Source organism: Emiliania huxleyi (assembly GCF_000372725.1).
Source record: "Emiliania huxleyi CCMP1516 unplaced genomic scaffold EMIHUscaffold_276, whole genome shotgun sequence".
NCBI classification, from domain to species: domain Eukaryota; phylum Haptophyta; order Isochrysidales; family Noelaerhabdaceae; genus Emiliania; species Emiliania huxleyi.
Window position 1 is genome coordinate 1 of NW_005199962.1, and position 13645 is coordinate 13645.

Genomic DNA, 13645 nt, shown 5'->3' on the forward strand with positions numbered 1-13645 from the left:
CTCGCTCGCTCGCACGTGTCCAGTCTGCAGTCTGCTGTGAGAGGGGCTTGTATTCCTAGAATTCTTTGTCCAGCTACTCGAGTAACGCGGCGCCTGATTTGATGATGGGGTCTTGGGTACTCGAGTAGTCGTGCAGCCGATATATGCCCCAGGGGCCCTCGCCGCCTACTCGTGTCCGCGCGCGATCCACCGAGCTGCTCAGCCGGCCTCGCGACGATATCCACGCATCGATGCCGTCGCCGCCTGCCGAACAGGATTTCACTACACGAGCTGAAACAACCGAGGCGGAGCGCAGCTGCGTTGCGGACGAAAACGCCTGGACGCATCCGCCAAGCATCATCTGTCCGCCTGGAGCGGACTCCTCCGGCTCCTCCTCGTCGTCCTCAGAAACCCCCACGCCAGCACGGCCGAGCTCGCCGGCGGCGCCGATTATGCGGACTATCGCCTCCGTCGGAAGCATGCTGGAGTCACTCCAGTCGTCAAAGGCCACCGTCGCGCCGGTCGCCAGCCTCAAGCTCTACGACGGGCTCGGCTCGGATCAGGTTCGGGAGATCACGGTGGATCGGCTCAAGTGGGCCTTCTTCTCCCTCGGCCTCCGTGCCGGCGTCGCCAGCACGCTCTTCGTGCTGCTGGTCGGCTTCGTCATCGCCGGCTCCGAGACTGCCAGCGTGGAGGCGATCGCGGCGCTGTACTACCCCCTCTTCCGCGCGATGCTCCTCCTCTCCTACTTTGGGATCCTCTTCGGGGTGCTGCTCTTCGCGTGGAAGCGGTGCGGGATCGACTACACCGCCATCCTCGGCGTCGACGGCGGCCGTACGAATGTCCACGCGGTGGTGTGAGGCTATGCGCCCCTCTCGCTCGCCCTGCCCGATTACGTAGTTAGTTAATGATAGACGCTCACCGGTAGTCTACCTGTAGACACTCCGAGCTCCAGCAGTGAGTGAGGTTGCTCCAACTCACGCGGACCCTTCCCGGACCCTTCTCCGACCCTTCCCGGACCCTTCCCGGACCCTTCCCGGACCCTTCCCGGACCCTTCCCGGACCCGGCCTGCAGGTGCGCGCGTCCACCTCGCTGATGGGTCTCAACTTTTCCGCCTTCGTCCTCTACTGGCTCGCCCTGCTCGGCATCGTGCCGCACGCGCACGCGTGGCCCGCCTCCGCGCTGCTGCTGACCCTCGCCTACCTTCTCTGGCCGCTCGACCAAGAGCGGAATGAGACGGCGTCGAGAGTGTCCAAGCTGACCCGACGATGATCCGAGACCACAGGCCGTTCGACCACATGGCGGAGTGGAGCGACGCCGCCCAGCGTGCCGACTGCGCGCGCTGCGTCGGGCGGGTCCTGCTCGCCGGCCTCGTCCCCGGCACTGTGAGTAGCACAGCCGTGAGTAGTGCAGCTGTGAATAGGTCCTGCTCGCCGGCCTCGTCCCCGGCACTGTGAGTAGTACAGCTGTGAGTAGTGCAGCTGTGAATAGGTCCTGCTCGCCGGCCTCGTCCCCGGCACTGTGAGTAGCACAGCCGTGAGTAGTGCAGCTGTGAATAGGTCCTGCTCGCCGGCCTCGTCCCCGGCACTGTGAGTAGTACAGCTGTGAGTAGTGCAGCTGTGAATAGGTCCTGCTCGCCGGCCTCGTCCCCGGCACTGTGAGTAGTACAGCTGTGAGTAGTGCAGCTGTGAATAGGTCCTGCACGCCGGCCTCGTCCCCGGCACTGTGAGTAGCACAGCTGTGAGTAGTGCAGCTGTGAATAGGTCCTGCACGCCGGCCTCGTCCCCGGCACTGTGAGTAGTACAGCTGTGAGTAGTGCAGCTGTGAATAGGTCCTGCTCGCCGGCCTCGTCCCCGGCACTGTGAGTAGTACAGCTGTGAGTAGTGCAGCTGTGAATAGGTCCTGCTCGCCGGCCTCGTCCCCGGCACTGTGAGTAGCACAGCTGTGAGTAGTGCAGCTGTGAATAGGTCCTGCTCGCCGGCCTCGTCCCCACGACCTTCGCGTCCAGCTTCGTCGCCGACATCCTGACGTCGATGCCCAAGCTCTTCATCGACCTGCTGCAGGCGGTAGTACAGCGGCAGGAGTACGCAGCCGGATCCAACACAAGACCACCACGCCGGAGAGCACTGAGTCAGACGCTGCCAAATACTGAAGGATCCTAGTCTCGGACCATCTCGGACCATCTCGGACAATCTCGGACCATATCTCAGCTCTTCCATATCTCAGCTCTCCTCACCTCGCCCCGCCCCAGACCAGCTGCATCTACCTCTCGGGCGAAGCGCTTCGCTCCGGCGAGTGGGACCCGCAGAGGCGCGTAGTAGTAGAGCGCCTCTGCAGGAGTAGTAGTAGCAGCAGCAATAGCAGCAGCAGCAGCAGCAGCGTGGTGGTAAAGTAGCGCAGTATAGTAGGAATAGCATCAGCAGCGGCAGCAGTTCAGGTCGGCCCTGTTAAACTGCTATGCTTTCGAAATGACTAGCGACAGGCGCGCCTTCGAGCAAGGCCTCTCTCGACTGCGCGGGGCCCGTGAAAAAGAAACGTCCGACAGGTATTTCTTCTTCTAGGCGCGCCTTCGAGCGCGGCCTCTCCGTCTGCACGGGCGACACGCCGGCGTACCGCCACGCCTTCGCTCTCTTCTCGGTGCTCCCGTTCGTGCTGCGAGCCCTGCAGTGCGGCCGGCAGCTGCGCGACGCCACGGCGGCAGGATCGAGTGGCTGCACCTCGGCGCACCTCGGCCACATCTCGGCTGTAGCTCGGCTGTAGCTCGGCTGTTAGTAGCACGGCTAGATCTCGGCTCGACGACCCTGTCCTCAGGCTCGCCCGAGTGGCGGCGCCACGCGCTCAACATTGCAAAGTACGCCGCCTCGCTGACGGTCCAGGCGGGCGCACATGACACAGCCACACAGCCAGACAGCAATGCAGCCTAGTGCATGACACACAGCCACACAGCCAGACAGCAATGCAGCCTAGTGCATGACACACAGCCACACAGCCAGACAGCAATGCAGCCTAGTGCATGACACACAGCCACACAGCCAGACAGCAATGCAGCCTAGTGCATGACACACAGCCACACAGCCAGACAGCAATGCAGCCTAGTGCATGACACACAGCCACACAGCCACACAGCAATGCAGCCTAGTGCATGACACACAGCCACACAGCCAGACAGCAATGCAGCCTAGTGCATGACACACAGCCACACAGCCAGACAGCAATGCAGCCTAGTGCATGACACACAGCCACACAGCCAGACAGCAATGCAGCCTAGTGCATGACACACAGCCACACAGCCAGACAGCAATGCAGCCTAGTGCATGACACACAGCCACACAGCCAGACAGCAATGCAGCCTAGTGCAACCGTGCGCCGCCTCGCTGACGGTCCACAGTACAGTAGGTGCAAACTTAGTTAAGATCTGAACCCCTCTCCACGCCCCAAGCGACTCTAGCGGCAGGAGACGTGGCTTCACTCCACACAGACCTGAGGGACGGGGGGGGGGGCGACACAGTCACACAGCTGTGACCAGGTCCTCTCACTCATCGCGTCGCCCGAGACTCCGTCCTCCGGCCGCTCGCTCTGGCTCGCGGCGTCTCGCGTCTCTTTGCACCCTCGGCGTACTCTCGGCTACTCTCGGCTCGACTCTCGTGCAGGCTCGCGGCATCTTGCGTCTCCTCCCTCTTCGCCTTCCTCTGGGACGTGCTCGTCGACTGGGGCCTCGGCCCTCGGCCCGTCCGACGCGGTGCAGTACCCTACCAAACCCGGTACCCAAATCCAGTGCAAGAACACATAGGCCCTCAGCCGGTGCGACGCGCCGTGCGCTACGCCATCGGAGAGCCGGTCTACCGAGGCGCGGCCAACTCGGGGCCCTTCCTGAGCGCACATACGGCAGTCGTTTCACGCCGACGGCTATGAACAGGCAACTCGGGCGCCGCGTTCCTGCTCTGCAGGACAGCAGTCTCTTCACACCGACGGCTGTGAACAGGCGCGGCCAACTCGGGCGCCGCGTTCTGGCTGCGGCCGGTGCGCGCGCTGCCGACGCTGTGGTACTTTGTCGGCATCTGCGTCGACCTGGTCGCGCGGCTGACGTGGGCCGTCTACATCTCGCCGCACCAGAGGGTCGTGCAGGCAAACGCTCTTTGCTCGGCTCTGAGCTCGGCTAATCTCGGCTGACCTCGGCTGACCTCGGCTACCGTCGGCTAATCTCGTGCAGGCGAACGTGACGCTCTTGCTTGGCGCGATCGAGCTCTCGCGCCGCGCGAGCTGGGGCCTCTTCTAGCCGAGATGTAGCCGAGATGTAGCCGAGATGTAGCCGAGATGTAGCCGAGATAGCCGAGACACAGCATGGCGCCCTAGCTGATATGGCGCGTCTTCTTGACGAGACAGTCGCATGCTACGACCCTTAGGCCTCTTCCGGCTCGAGTGGGAGCAGATCCGGCGCAAGTCGGTGTGAGTAGTACAGCTGTGAATAGTGAAGCTGTGAATAGGTGGGAGCAGATCCGGCGCAAGTCGGTGGAGGTGCACGCGGACGACGCGCGCAGGCAGCCGCTGCTGCCTGACGGCCCGCGGCCGGCGCGAGGGTGGGTGCAGAGGGAGGGCGCGCCGCGGCCCGAGTACACGCACGACCTGATCAGTGCGGCGCTGAGCCAGAACATCAGGTCGATGACCACTCGGGCATCGGCCGGGGGCATGCACGTGAAATAGGTGGCGTGCAGGGTCACATGGCGTGGGCAGCTGCCCCCCCCCCCCCCCCCCCTTGACATGGAACCATGCCGACATTAGAACCAGCTAATACGCGCTAGTCCGAACCCGTCTTTTGTTGTGCAGCCTTTAAAGGTAAGGTAAGGTAAACGTCTCCACACTCCACACACACAAAGTGGTGGGGCAACCGCCTGCCTCGCGAGAGCCGCGGCGCGCCACTCGTCCGCTAGCGCCGCCGAGCCCCACGCGGGGTCTCCCGCAAACCAGTCCACGCCCTCCACCCTCCCGTCCGCATCCACGTCCGGACCGCCATCCGAACTCGCCTCGCCCTCGCCCTCGCCCTCGCCCTCGCCCTCGCCGCGCGCCTCGCGGCAGCCCCAACCTCGGCAAAGCCCGCCGCACATGCCATGCGCGACGTAAGCCTGGCGCAAGCCAGGCACACCCCACTCATCACCGGTGGTGAAGAGGAGGGGCGCCTCGCACAGCTCCTGGTACACCCCAAAGGAGTACCCGCACCCGCGGCCCGCCCCCCGATGTCCAACTGCGTAGTGCGCCCGCCACCACGCCGCCCCGCCGCGGCGCCGCCAGCTATCGTGTTCCGGATGGTCAGCACTAGAAAAAGAATTTTACAACCAAAGGCGGTCGCACGAAAAGGAAACCTGACACAGCGCCTGCTGCGCGCGACTCGAGGTCGTGCGGCTCGATGCTGGCGGTCATGGAGGCCTCACCTTCAAGAAGGGAGGCCATGTGGACCAATCGGGCGACGGGCCGCCGCTCTCCTCCCCCTCCGCCGGCGCCGCGCCGCCGGGGATAATCATTCTCTCTGCGTTCTTGCACATGGAGAGCAAGATACTCGTTCTGTTGCCGTCCCAAGCTGTCACTCCCCTTTCTCCCGGCCGGGGTGGGGCTTAGGCTGTACCCATGTTTCCTCGCTCACCCCGTCTCGTTTCCTTTCCGTGTTTCTCTACAGCACCCTCTCGTTTCCTCTCTAGTTTCCCGAGGAAACTCCGCGGAAATCATCAATTCACGGGCTCTGAGGCTGGTTTGGGCCCCAAATCAGCCAACTCTCGGCAACATACCGGGTATTTTGCGGGTATACCTGGAAAACCCCAGGTATACCTGGAAAATACCTGGTATTTTGCCGGTTTCCTCGCGCGGCCGCCGACGCGACCGACCCCACCACCCTTCCCCGACCCCGCCCTAAACGCCCCCGACAGCGAAGCCCGCGCCGCGCGCGGCACCGCCACCGACTCTACATCCGACCCCAGGGCCTAGGCGGCCCGCGCCATGAAATCTAGCCGTGTGTGCTGGCGTCCGGGTCCCAGCGGGTTTTCACGTAACAAGTACACACAACGCACTGAGCGTACAACGTGAGAGAGTACAACGTACAAATCAACCCGCTTACTAATACCTTGGCGTATCTCTCACTGTACCTCCGCTCTGACCTATTACTGCTCTGACCTATTACTGGTCGCTGCAACGTAGCTGTTCACTGTAGCCTGTCTCCGACATCACGTACTGTCGCTGGCATCATGTCGGGGCGCGCAACTTCCTCCCCGCCGCCTCCTTTTGGCCGCCGCCTCCTCCTTCCCCGACCCTCGCCCCCCCTCCGCCCCTGCCCCAGCTACGACAGCCTACGCGACGCGCGCACGCTTCGCCCGGCGCGTCTCGTCGGTGCGCACGATGGGGTGCTTGTCGCGGTTGGCGGCGGTGACGTCCCGGCCATAGACCCCAGCGTCCTGGTGGATGGGCAAGTCGAAGGTGGCCACCTCGTGCACGGTCTTGCCCGGAGGCAGCAAGACGAACTCGTGCTTGCCCTTCTCAAGGCCGACGACGCCCGAAATGATCTCCTTCTTGCAGCCATTGTCGCCCTTCTTGTCGGCGCCGTAGCGCGTGTCGACGAAGCTCTTCCACTTGTCGCGGCCTCCGGGATAGCCAAGGAAGACAGGCCCACCGATGGCCGTGCGAACGATGGGGTGCAGCTGCCCGACGCACTGCGTGGAAAGCAAGACGATGATGCCATACTTGCGGCAGAGGTTGAGGAACTGCGCGATGTAGGCGGACGCGCCGAACTTGCCCTCACTCTTTGAGTGCGGGTCGTACGGGCACAGAGCGCCGACCTCGTCGATGACGATGGCAATCTTGGGAGCGTGCTGCTCCGAGCGCAGCCGCCCCGCCGCCGTTGGCAGCTCACCACGCGCGAGCGAGTGCAGGATCTGCCGCACGGCGAGGATCTTCTGCTGCTCGTCCAGGTTGGCAAGCGAGATGATTGAGTGCTTCTTCTTCTCGTGCACTGGGTCGCGGAGCAGCTCCTTCGCTGTGAGCGGGTAGACAGAGTCGGCGTCGGGGTTGTCGTTCTCGACGGTGGCGGTGGCCGGGACGTAGAGGATTCCGAACGGGCCGACGTCGGTCGCGCGGCTGACGTGGGCCGTCTACATCTCGCCGCACAAGAGGGTCGTGCAGGCAAACGCTCTTTGCTACCGCCGGCTAATCTCGTGCAGGCGAACGTGACGCTCTTGCTTGGCGCGATCGAGCTCTCGCGCCGCGCGAGCTGGGGCCTCTTCTAGCCGAGATGTAGCCGAGATGTAGCCGAGATGTAGCCGAGATGTAGCCGAGATAGCCGAGACACAGCATGGCGCCCTAGCTGATATGGCGCGTCTTCTTGACGAGTCGCATGCTACGACCCTTAGGCCTTTTCCGGCTCGAGTGGGAGCAGATCCGGCGCAAGTCGGTGTGAGTAGTACAGCTGTGAATAGTGAAGCTGTGAATAGGTGGGAGCAGATCCGGCGCAAGTCGGTGGAGGTGCACGCGGACGACGCGCGCAGGCAGCCGCTGCTGCCTGACGGCCCGCGGCCGGCGCGAGGGTGGGTGCAGAGGGAGGGCGCCCCGCGGCCCGAGTACACGCCCGACCTGATCAGTGGGGCGCTGAGCCAGAACATCAGGTCGATGACCCCTCGGGCATCGGCCGGGGGCATGCACGTGAAATAGGTGGCGTGCAGGGTCACATGGGGTGGGCAGCTGCCCCCCCCCCCCCCCCTTGACATGGAACCATGCCGACATTAGAACCAGCTAATACGCGCTAGTCCGAACCCGCCTATTTTGTTGTGTGCAGCGTTGTGACGATGTGATCATAGGGGGCAAACACCTCCGGGGCTCCGCAAAGATCCGGGGTGTGTGCGCCTCGCCAGTGGCAGTGCTGCTCCACTTCTCGCACCCGATCGCAAAACACCCACGCTATACCGCTGACGAGCCCGAAGCGGCACCGATCTTCCTCCTCAACAGGGTCTGCACCATCTGGTTGAAGGGTACCTCGTCGCCAAAGCTGCACTCAATCACCGCGAGCATGCGCGTGCGGTCGCTTGGCAGCGAGCACGATGCCTCGCTCAGCCGGAAGCGCGCCAAGCCGCCCTCCAGGCCGCACTGGGCCCTCCCACCGCCAAGACCGCGCAGCGGCAGCACCTCAACCTGGCCCGGCGCGCCACCCATCGCCACAAAGATGAATATTTCAAGCACACACCACAGCCGCGAGCAATAGGTCGGCCCATGCAGCACCAGCAAGCTGCGGCAGCCGGACAGGTAGATGGGCAGCTGGAGCAGGCTTGCCGCGACGGCGTCCTGTCGAATACAGCAGCGGTCGAGCCACAGCAGCGGCGGGCGGCCGTGCTCCGCCTCGAAGCCGCCAGCCCACTCGCGCAGAACCTCGTACTTTTCAGCGCCCGCGTCCGCCCACGAGTGCGAGATGAAAGCGTCCACCTCCCCCAGCCTCGCCGGCTCGCTCCTGTCTTCTTCTGGAGCCTGACCCAGCAAAAGATCCGCCTCGGTTAGGCCCGCCCACGGCATCGCGCGGAATGTGTCGATGGCTTTGCGACAGCGCTGGTCCGTCTCGATTGCGCCGCTGCCGACGAGCGACGCGACAGCAGCCATAGAGCGCGAGCTCGCGCGGAGCCAATTCCAACCGAGGCAGCGATGGATACGCCCGCGAACACGCCTATTATCCACTGGGGCTGTGAGCGGCGCCTGCTCGACACCCTCGATCCTCTCGCATGCAAACCTGGTCAGGAAGACGGCGAAGAGCAAGCCAAAGCCGCTGCCGAAGCTCTTGCGCACGAAGTGCGACCAGCCGCAATCGTGAATATGGCTGGTGCCGAAGCGCGCAGTCTGGTGTGAGAGCAGCCAGAGCCACTGGCCGCTGCTCGAGACGAAGCTGACGAGGAAGACGACTCGCAGTGTGACGAAGAGCCTGCTCAGCGCGTCTCGCGTGGACGCTGAGCGCACGATGACTGTAATATACACGGCGCCGCCGGCGACCAGGGCCGCCTTATCTAGCAGGCCCAAAAGCAGCAGCGGAGCCAGCTTGCTGGCCTCCCACCCGGACACCGCGGCTCCCACCCACATGCTGTCGAGGCAGATTGGCTGATCCAGGCTATAGCAACGGCTGGCGGTGTACTGGCACGCGGCGACATCGTGCGCGACATAGTAGAAATGGGTGATGGCGCAGAAGGCTCCTGCGAGTCGGACACCAACGTGGTCCAGGGGCCTGCAGGCTAGCAGGACCAGCGTGGGAGGCAGCACCGTCAGCAGGCCGAGCACTGGCAGCGGCTCCCTCGAGATGATCACATCCATTGCACACATGCCACCGACAAAGCGCACAATGTAGCACATCGGGATGCCCAGGATGAAGGCGGCCCACGCGACGGCGAGGGAGGAGAATGTGACCTGCGTGCGTAGCCTGTGCTCGATTTTGCGGGCATCGCAGAGGCGCTCCGACAGCCCTGCACTGCAGCTGGTGCGACTGGGCTGTCGGAAGAGCTCGCTCACACGATGGAGGAGCACGCACGAGAGAGGCACAAGAGCGACTACGAGGGAGCATGACAGCGCCACCGCAGAGGAGCCGGCACCGGCCGTGCTCGCGGCCGTCGTGTGGTTGGCCATCGTTCGAGAAGGAGCGAGCCAGCCAAATCTTGGACGCGTGGACTGGACGTGTTCAACAGGGTTCTTCCTTCAGTCACTTGTAGTGAGCGTCGGGCTGGTGCGGAAAGGTTTTTCTTGTTTACGACACATGGCTCCCCGCAAGGCGGCGCGAGACACTCTCGTCCAGCATGCCGCCGCAGCGCCTCAACGAGGTCCTGGAGGATCTAGGAGCGGTCCCCAGGCCAGCTCCTGACGAGAACATGGGCTTCACTTTTCATCCGCGGCGAGGGGCAGCAGCAGCCAGCGGCGACCCGCGGGCAGAGGACACGGAAATGGTTCCAGTCACGCTGGACGCGCACGTGCTCGACAACCTCACTGGATGGCTGCGCGCCAACGAAATTGCTGCGCTCGGCTGCACGTGCTCCGGGTTGGCGGCCGTCGTCGCGCACACCTATCCCGGCATCAAGCTGCGGCTCTATCCGCACCAGCGCGCCTCCGTCGCGTTCCTGCAGCGCGGCGAGGCCAGCAGTCGACGCGGTGGCATCCTTGCCGACGAGCCGGGCACCGGCAAGACGGTCACGCTGCTGGCGCTCATCTGCAAGACGGCCGGTGCGTGGACGGCGCGCCAGCCCGACGCGGCCGAGCGTCGGCGCGTGAATGCCGAGGCCAAGTGGGCGGGCCTCGCCTTCCTCTACCGCCGCGAGCTCGTCTACTCCATCCTCAAGCAAGTGCGCACGAGCTGCCCGCGCGAGTATGCGCTGCTCGGCCGCGGCGTGCGGCGTGCAGCGGCGGCACTGCCGCAGTATGCCGAAACCTTGGGCCGCGCGCCACCCATCGACTTCGACGAGATCAGCCACGATGCGCAGATATCGACGCTCGCTACTCGCGCCGGCCTCGACGCCGCGGTGCGCGCGGTGCCGGACGCGGCGCGGGCCTACTGGTCGAGCGCGGCCGCAATCGCGCACCACCCGTCGGGTGCGCCGGCGGCCGCGGCGCTCGTGGCGGATGCCTTGCGGCTGCGGACCGCCGTCGACGAGGCGCTCGACGCGCACACGCCCGACGGCGACGCGCCGCCGCCACCGCGGCGCTCGCGTGCGACGCTGGTGATCGCGCCGCGCCCGCTCGTGCAGCAGCCTAGAAGCGGAGTACGCAGTCGTGTATTCCAACCGGCGCTCGAGAGGGCTAGGATCCCGCTAAGTTCGACCGTATTTGGCTCTATGCACTGTATTCCTCTTCACGCGGTGCTACGAGTGCACTGCACGAGACCGCATTCCCGCCCCGAGGCTGGTGCGTTCAGCTCGCAGGTGCAGCACTGGCGCGAGCAGCTCGAGTGGCACGTGAAGGCCGACGGCGGCGGCTTACCCGGAGAGGTCCTGATCGACCCGTTCGCCGACCAAAGGGGCAACTCGGGCGGCGGCGGCGGCGGCGGCGGGCGGCGTGGCGGCGGCGGCGGGCGTCTCGGCGACCTCGCCAGTCTGTGGTCGGCGGAGCGGCTGGCGGCGGCGTCCGTCGTCGTGCTGCCCGCCGAGCGTCTCTCGCTCGAGCAGCGGCACGCGGCCGGCGCCTCCGTGCTGTGCGCGGTCAAGTGGCTCCGCGTCGTTTGCGACGAGGGCCACTCCCTCGGCGGCGGCGCCCTCACTCACACGAAGCTGCTGCTTCAAGCGCTGCCGGCGGAGCGTCGGTGGCTGCTCACGGGGACTCCTGCAAAGGAGACGTCCGACGCCGACGGCCTCAGCTCCCTCGGATCGCTCCTCGGCGTGCTCGGCGACCCTGCACGCGCCGAGTGGCCGCCGCTCGCACGCCGGCTCCTCCGTACCGGCGCTGGCTCGGCCGCCTCCCAAACGGCCGAGCACGCCGCCGCGCGTGCGGCCGTCGTCGGCTTCCTCGCCCCGCGCATGATCCGGCACCTGAAGCGGCACATCTCGGTGCCGCCTCCGAGGCGCGCGACCGTCGTCCTCGAGACGTCGCCCAGCGAGCGGCTGAGCTACAACAGCCTCGTTTCTTACATCCGCGCCAACATCGTGCTCACGTCGCTCGAGGGCGCCGAGCGCGGTGCGGGTGCGGACGTGTCGCTGTTGCACCACGCCAACAAGAAGTCTGCGCGCGCGGCCATCGAGAACATCCGGCTGACGTGCAACGGCGGCGGCAAGCAGGTCGCCACCCTCTCGCCCGAGTTTTATTCGGAGGCGGTCGAGTGGCTCAACGAGCGCTACCACGCGCCGCCGCACGCGGTCGCGCGCTGCCGCGCCTTCATGGACGCCGCGCAGGCGGGCGAGCCTCTGCCGTGCGACAAGTGCTCGCTGCCGCTGCTGCTGCAGCTCGTCTTCCCACTCTGCGGCCACCTGGTCTGCCCCGAGTGCGTCGAGGCGAGTGTCGAGGCGAGCGGGCCGCTCAGTGCGTGCCCCGTGTGCGAGGTTGCTCTGCCGCCGGTGCGCTACAACACGTGCCCAAAGTGTGACGACGTGCGCTGCTCCCACCAAGCGCCCAAGGTGCCGACGGAGGCACACCCGCTCGACGGCTTTGCGTACCTGCAGCCCGGGTTCGACTTGCAGTGGGCCGAGACGCTGCGCGAGGCGGAGGCGCGCGCGCTCGCCGAGTCGTATGCGAAGCAGCGGCGGGAGGAGACGCGCATCAAGGCCGGCGTTGGTGCCGGACCGTCGTCGCTCTCGGCTGTGGCGCCCAGCGGCAGCACCACGCTGTCGACGGTGCCCACATCGTCTTCGTCGGGCGCAGAGGCGGCCTCGAGCACAGCGGGAGGCGGCGGCGGCGGCGGCGGCGGAAACGGAGCGCTCAGCCATACAAAGGCGAGTTACATCATCGATGGGATCGCCGAGCTCCGGCGCGTCGAGCGCGAGGCACGCGCGGCGCACGCGGCGGGCCGGCCGTACCCGCCGGGCCACGACAGCCGGCCGGTCCGCGTGGCGGTGTATTCGGAGCGGCGCAAGACCCTCGACCAGCTGGGACACTTTCTGTACTTGCGCTTCGGCGACGATGCCATCAGCCAGTTCTGGGGTCGCTGGCGCAACTCTGAGCTCGACAAGTTCCGCTCCGGCCGCGTGCGCTACTGGCGGTGCGCGCAGTGCCCGACGCGGCACGACGACGGCGCACGCGCGGCGGGCGGGCGCGAGGTGGAGTTCCCCGAGACGCGCTGCTACGGGCGGCATCTCGTCGTCGAGATTTCCGCCGAGCACGCTCCTCCCGGCATGCACCTCGCCGACGGGCAGGCGAGCTTCTCCGTCACGGTCAGCGAGGAGGACGCACGGCGAGTGGGGGAGCTCGGCTTCCTGCAGGGCACCGTGTGGACGGTCGGCATGCCGATTGAGACGCGCGTGCGCTCCCCGCTCACCGGCGGCTTCGGGCCGTGGGTGGGAGGCCGGTTGTCCAACTTCCGAAAGTGCGGTGCGCGCATGCCTGACGCCGCGCCGTGGGAGGCGCGCCCGGTCGACTGCTTCGTGCTGCTCCTCACGCGCGACGGCTCGCACGGCCTCGACCTGTCCATGCTCACGCACATCTTCCTCGCCGATCAGGTGTGCTGTGTGTGTTCTGTGTGTGTTGAGGGGGGACGCCCACCCACCTAGAGAGCACGAGAGCAACGCGTGCACAGCCACCCCACCACGTTTCGCCCTGTCCTTCCCCTTCTTTTTCACGACCGCTGCTCTTGCCGTGAACACGCAAAGGTGTGGGACCCAGCGGTCGAGCACCAGCTGGTCGCGCGCGCCTACCGCATGGGCGCCACCGGGTCCGTCCACGTCGCCCAGCTGCTGATGAAGGGCACACTCGAGGAAGAGCTCCACCTGATCAACGGCGGCGGTGGCCCTCCTCCAGCCGCTCCAGCCGCGGCGTCGGGCACTGGCACAGGTAGCAGCAGCCGCGGGCCCGGCACAGGCAGTAGCAGCGGCGCGGGCGAGTCGGCCGCTGGTGGTGGTGCCGGGAGCGCGCTCGCCCTCAATGCGTGCGGCGATTGCGAGGCAACGGCACCGTCCACCCCGGGGGCGCCCTCGCAAGGCAGCGGTCGCAGCGGCGCTGGTGCCGAGAGCAATGGCGGCGGCAGTGGCA

At 66.0% G+C, this 13645-nt stretch overlaps 3 protein-coding genes across 3 annotated transcripts; all 3 read left to right on the forward strand.

Moving 5' to 3' along the window:
* Positions 1-143: 143 nt before the first annotated feature.
* Positions 144-2142, forward strand: EMIHUDRAFT_238755 (hypothetical protein; the record flags this gene model as incomplete). The annotated part of the gene is made up of 4 exons (XM_005776599.1): positions 144-833; positions 1055-1221; positions 1266-1365; positions 1948-2142. The coding sequence occupies 4 exons, from the start codon at positions 144-146 to the stop codon at positions 2140-2142; spliced, it is 1152 nt and encodes a 383-aa protein (XP_005776656.1).
* Positions 2143-3323: 1181 nt separating this feature from the next.
* Positions 3324-4681, forward strand: EMIHUDRAFT_238756 (hypothetical protein; the record flags this gene model as incomplete). Its single annotated transcript, XM_005776600.1, has 4 exons — positions 3324-3367; positions 3631-3719; positions 3963-4096; positions 4475-4681. The coding sequence occupies 4 exons, from the start codon at positions 3324-3326 to the stop codon at positions 4679-4681; spliced, it is 474 nt and encodes a 157-aa protein (XP_005776657.1).
* A 5060-nt stretch (positions 4682-9741) lies between these two features.
* Positions 9742-13615, forward strand: EMIHUDRAFT_457805 (hypothetical protein; the record flags this gene model as incomplete). Its single annotated transcript, XM_005776601.1, has 6 exons — positions 9742-10692; positions 10894-10973; positions 11064-12294; positions 12394-13116; positions 13267-13399; positions 13475-13615. Coding segments are annotated over exons 1-6 (3222 nt in total), but the record flags the coding sequence as incomplete, so codon positions are not given.
* Between the last annotated feature and the right edge of the window lie 30 nt (positions 13616-13645).